Source organism: Xenopus laevis, chromosome 4S, assembly GCF_017654675.1.
Source record: "Xenopus laevis strain J_2021 chromosome 4S, Xenopus_laevis_v10.1, whole genome shotgun sequence".
NCBI classification, from domain to species: Eukaryota; Metazoa; Chordata; class Amphibia; order Anura; family Pipidae; genus Xenopus; species Xenopus laevis.
Genome location: NC_054378.1, coordinates 72205256 through 72211302, shown reverse-complemented (window position 1 = coordinate 72211302; position 6047 = coordinate 72205256). Strand labels below are relative to the sequence as shown.

The window sequence follows — 6047 nt, the reverse complement described above, 5'->3', positions numbered from 1 at the left end:
TTCCTTATTATTTTATTAAATCCATAAAAAGGAAAAGAGAAGACATTTTTATATACACATTGGGGCATATTTATCAAGGGTCGAATTTCGATTTGAAAAAAATTCGAGATTCTAATTCAAAAAGACCAACCGAAATTAAATTGAAGTTTTTTTTGGGTTGAATAGGTCAGTTTTCGATCGAATATTCGAATTGAAGGAATAGTGCATTCGATCGAATTTGATTCTAAGTTTTCCCCCCAAAAAAACTTTTTTTTTTAAAGTCCACCAATTGACTGAATAGGTTCTAGAAGGTCCTCCATAGGCTAAACAGCAATTCAGCAGGTTTTAGATAGCGAATGGTCAGAGTTGAATTTTTAAAGAAACTGTACATGATAAATTTCTATAACCGAATTTTACATTTTTTTCAAATCAAATTTGGACTATTCCCTAGTCGAAGTACACAAAAAATAGCTCGAAATTCGATTTTTTTTCATTCGAAAATTTACCTCGACCTTTGATAAATCTGCCTCATTGTGTCTTGGGATAATATGTAAGTCCCATATGATATAATTAGGATAGGACTCTCAAATAAACACACACATAAAATGCTTAAACCTATTACACCTTCCTAAATATAAATAAGCACATTCAAAGCATTTTACAAGTAAATGATCTATGATATATTTTATTTACCCAGGATAACTAAAGGATAAGAAAAGACTGCCAGATAAATTGACTGGTGATGAAAAGAATTCTTGAAGTCTTCTGTTTTGGGGCATAAATAGTTCCAATAATTTTTCTGAAATTTTTGCTGCAAATTTACATCTGACACCAGCAAATAAAATTGCCTTAGAATGTGAATTCCTAAACTGGAAATGGATCAGGCTCAGGCAAATGTTTGGAATTCACATGGATCCAGCCATGGGTCAGTTTAGCCAGAGAGTGGGTATGAGACAATATAGATATGGGTTAGTCTTTGGCAGATAAACAATATGGCGTTGCTAGTGTCATTGCAGCCTGTAGCTGTAATACTACAAATACCAATGTGCTGAATGCAAAGGAGCAATAAAGTGGTAAAGGTGCAGTGCAATGACATTTGGTTGCATGTTCTTAGCGGCGCTGCTCCTTTCTAACCTTCCTGACACTTTTTCTATAGGTGCCCACTAACTTCGGGAATACAAAATTACTTGGAATTACGCACTGAGAAGGGCATTTTTATTATGTGCCTCCCCTAAAGTTAATAAAGTGAAATATGTGGTTTGCAATATCTCCATTCTTTGGTTATTCACACAGAAATATGTCATCATAGAAGAAGGGGGTGCAGTCTTAGTGAGGAGGTCAGCCCACTGTTCATCCAATGATGTACTGCTGAAGTGTTCTGATGTTTACGGAGTGATCAGGATCAGTATAAGGGTAAGCACTGTATTTCTAAGAATTTTCTCTGTCTTCATCTGGGTTACAGTTCTTTGTTTTCTCACACTTTGCAAGTCGATTTCCCTCCCAGTAGCCGACATCTTGTCCATCATGACAACGGCACTTGGTGCACGAATCCACCCAAACGTATTGACCACCAGGGATCACACGGCTCTGAGAGGCATCGGAATAGCAATTTGGGCCTTAAAAGAAAGAGCCAGGTTAGAAGAACAGATGTACAGTATTTGTGTTTGCAGCTTCATCCCCCCACCACCATTGAAAATGGTCAACAACAGCAACTAGCTTTATAACTAGCAGACATACTACTTCTCTGTTACAGTAACCCAACTTTCAGTACAGGTATGGGAGGTCATTCTGAGACATATTATCCAGAAACCTCCTAACTACACCAATGACATTTTCCATACAGCCCTGACCAATGTAAGCACATATTTTTGCCTGATTTGCTTTTACTCTTTAATCATGAAATAGAACCTCACCCTTGATGGTAACTATTGTAGCATAAACCCATGCTGGAGGCATTACAATAGTACCAGTTTTATAAGCTTAAGGAATGGTGCTCTATATTACACAGATACCTCATTCGGAAGGGCCAAGCAATCAGGATAATAGATCCCCAACCTCTATTTGCTTGTCATATAATGATACTATGCTGTGCTCGAAATTTGAGTTTTACCAATGCTAAATGAATACGAACCATCTTTACATCGTGGACAGCACTCTCCCTTCTCATACACAGGGTTAACGCATGGAGGAGGGGCACAGTCTGCTACCAGGCAGCGGGCAATTCCATCCGTGTCACACGTACACTGCTCACATTCTGAGGGCTACACGAAGAAATGCAGAGGCAGAAAGTCAATATTAAATCAAAACGGGTTCTCAGTATTTTGTCAATGAAAGAGTGAGGCACCAAACCTTTTGGCATGAAAAAGAACTTGCCTGTAAATAAAGACCATAAATAAACACAATTCTAGAAAAGAAAATTAGACTGGGAGAGGGACACTTCTGTAGTAATATTAGCCCATGCTCAAAACTGATGTGTAAGTATCACAAGTGTACCCAGTACTTAACAAAGTGTAAACACAGATAGGGGTACAGTTACAATGAGAATAAATACATCAATTCTAGTTTTAAAACACAATAGGAACGAGGACCCTGTCCCAAACAATACAATAATCAATTATAGGTTGCTGGTACTGCACTAATGCAAGAACTTATATTATAAAGGGTTTGTTCACCTTTGAGTATGATGTAGAATTGGTTTTCATTTTTTATTATTTGTGGTTTTGAGTTATTTAGCTTTTTATTCAGCAGCTCTCCAGTTTGCAGTGTCAGCAATCTGCTTGCTAGGATCCAAATTACCCTAGCGACCATACATTGATTTAAATGAGAATATGGAATATTAATAGGGGAGGGTTGGAACAGAAAGATGAGTAAAAAGCTGGAAAGAGTCAGGAGGAGAAGGCAAATAATTCATAAACTATAAAAAATGAATAATGAAGACAAATTGAAAAGTTGAATTGGCCATTCTATAACATATTAAAAGTTAACCTGAAGGTGAACCACCCCTTTAAAGGTCGTGCTAAACACAGTATTGAGCTCTAGATGGTGCTGTAATACCAGTTAGAAGATAGCGATGGCCGAAAAATTTTCGAACCGCATTCAAGTCAATGGGCGTCAAAATTATTTTGACACGCGTCAATTTAGACATCTGCGACAATTGTTATAAGTGCAACCGAATTTTGTCCAAATGCATTAAAGTCATTGGCCATACAAATAATATTGACAATGTTTATGTGTGCGACAATACTGACGCGCGCTAACATTTTTTCCACACGAATATTCGCGGCAGTTTCACGAATGTATTCGTCGACTGCGAAACGTGGAAATTTGCCGCAAACTTGCGCCCATCCCTAGAAATCAATGTAGATTTGTTGTAGGTCCTTATGGGACATTCTGTTATGTTACAATCATTTTAGACATCAGCTAACAGTGCATAGAAATCATTCATGAGCATATATGTTGTATGGTACCATTATTTTAAATATATCCTTGCCGTTCACAAATGCTTACAACTTTTTCACATGCATCTGTGGTGAAACACACCAACCATGCTGAAAAGGCTTGGCATACAAAACAGCATTTTTTTTTAAAGCTTGGCATGCCTCTCGACTAGTCTTTGTGCAGGCATATTGTAAAGTTTAATACAGGCTCCATACTTTTAATATACAAATGAACATTTAAGCATTTCATCTCAGGGAACTCTAAATAAAAGAAAGTTTTAAACCATTTCTAAAAATGACTCTTAAGTAGCCCCTTACAGCAGGTGTGCTGTCATTTCCTAGACAGTCGGAGTCACTTAGAAAGTGACTCCATCACAAAGCCTGGATGTCAGTAACGGAACTAGGAGGCGTGGGGCCCGGGTGCAGGTTATGCAGCCCCCTCCGGAAGTGGAGTTTGCGACGGATTCGCAATTAGGGTTGCCACCTGGCCAGTAAAAGTGATGGCTGATCCCACTGTTATTAATAGGGAAAAAAGATAAATATATAGGAAGGCCAGTATTATTTTCCAAAAAAGGTGGCAACCCTATTCGCAATAGTATGAACCGCCGGCGGGCCCAGAGTTCAGCCACTGCTGAATGTAGAGAGACAGATTATTAAGTGGGGTATACTGAAGAGTAACTTGATTATTACAGAATTTGTAACTGATTTTATTTCCATGTTATTAAGCTCATATTAGATTTTTATGATTTTTCCTCTTTAGCATGAAAGTGTGAATATCATGAAAAGAAATTTGAATTGTGTTGTAAATTAGGCAGTTGTAATACTTTCCTAAATATAATCACTGAAACATTCGGAGCTGTATACATGCTGTACAGCCCTGGACTGGGATTCAAAACAGGCCCTGGAATTTTAAGTTCACATAGGCCCAAACAGCCCCCCACCAGCCCACTAAATACTGGCTGTCTATGGCACCTTATAGCGGCCCCTCTGGCATTTGCCAGAACCCGCAGATTGCCAGTCCGGGCCTGATGCTGTACAAAGGCTTGAGTCCACCCCCCCCCCCCACTGCTTCTCTTGCTGTGCTGAACTCAAGTTTAGCTAAAGTCAGACTTTGGCCAGATTTATTTATTTATTTATTTTTACATAATAATATCTACATTTTGACTACTTTTAAATATAATATAACTATACAGTGATTTCGGTCAGTTAAAACATTGCTTTTCTTGTAGACATGTCAGTTTTTGCTTCTTTAGTAAAGCTGGCCATAGACGCAAAGATCTGCTTTTACGAATCGAGGATTCATACTATTTTTGGACCTTGTGGAGAGTCTCGTCATTTTCCGTCCAGCGGAGATTTTCGTTTGGTCGATCAGACTGGTTAAAAGATTTCTGTCGGCTGCAGGTAATATCTCTGCATGTATTTTCAGTGGGAGACTGTCACTAGCTTTGGTCGGACATAACTTTCGTACGATTGCTGTCAGGGGCAGAACATCGGCTGATCTGTTCTTTTCTACTTTATTTGATCTGAATGGTTAGTGGCAGGTCGGGAGATGGGGAAGTCCGATTGTACCTTAATTCGTAAGATTGGATCTTTGCGTCTGTGGCCAGCTTAATATTTGATAAATAGTCCCTTAAGTAGGATGCGAAGAGGAAATATATGAATATGTATGTTTTTCAGAACAAAGTTTCCCAACACAAAAGCTACACAAAAGCAAACAAGTTGCTTGTCTCCCAAAGTTATTACATGGGGGCAGTGCTCTCTGCTTAGAAGACAATCAGATTTGAAGGAGTGAAGGAGATATTAATTATAATTAGGAAAATGAGTAAAATGTCATAATCTTCAACATATATATGATTTGTTTTCATAACAAATAGTAGAAAGGTCCCCACTGATCCTACCTACATGTGCATCTGTTGAACAATACTTGATCAGGTGGGGCTAAGGTTGCCTGGAGATTTTTGCATTTTCCCTATCACCCATTTGTCCCCAGTCATATTCATGCACCCACCTACACTCAGGATGGGTGTCCTAATAAATAAATTCCCTCCGGTCAAATCTAAGGGCATCCCCTGCTTTTCTTGAGTTTGGTTGTAAATAAATCTTTCGAGTACTTTGGTTAACTAAGAGGTAAACAGAGTTTTTTTTCCTTATAATAAGTCCAAGGACTGAGGGGACATTGAACCACCCAGATTAATAAATCAAGGGAATGGAGTTTATTAGTAAATAACAATTAAGTGAGATTAGTTAGACAATTTAAAAGAGGGGAGTAACCACTATTAAAGGGGATTATTGGCCAGACATAGGGAAGGGAGCAGGGCACAATTTTTAGTAACCTGTAGAACCCTCACTGTAAGATACATAGATAGTGCTGAATACAACTTGTTTCTATACATTTCTCCACCAACTGGTCAACTATCCTGTGCAGTGTTATGTCTCCGTATCAAGAAGGAATATTTCACTCTGTTTCTGAATGTTTCACATACTCAAGGCCTACAAAGACTAATACTCTTCTCAAAACACAAGGGGGTAAATTTATCAAAGAGTAAAGTTCCACCACTAGAGTGAAATTCCGCAGCTCTCAATTCATTTCTATGGGATTTTGAAAGGCGTATTTATCAATGGGTGAAAGTG

The 6047-nt window shown here is 38.3% G+C and overlaps 1 protein-coding gene across 1 annotated transcript in view; it reads right to left on the bottom strand.

Moving 5' to 3' along the window:
• Positions 1 to 437: 437 nt before the first annotated feature.
• vwc2l.2.S (von Willebrand factor C domain-containing protein 2-like, gene 2 S homeolog) overlaps positions 438 to 6047 on the bottom strand; it is a 28693-nt gene continuing 23083 nt past the window's right edge. Inside the window, exons 2-3 of the mRNA XM_018260858.2 lie at positions 2111 to 2240; positions 438 to 1595 (exon numbers count right to left, since the gene is read on the bottom strand). Coding sequence (XP_018116347.1) covers positions 1408 to 1595; positions 2111 to 2240 — 318 coding nt within the window. The 3' untranslated portion in view covers positions 438 to 1407. The remainder of the gene's footprint in view (positions 1596 to 2110; positions 2241 to 6047) is intronic.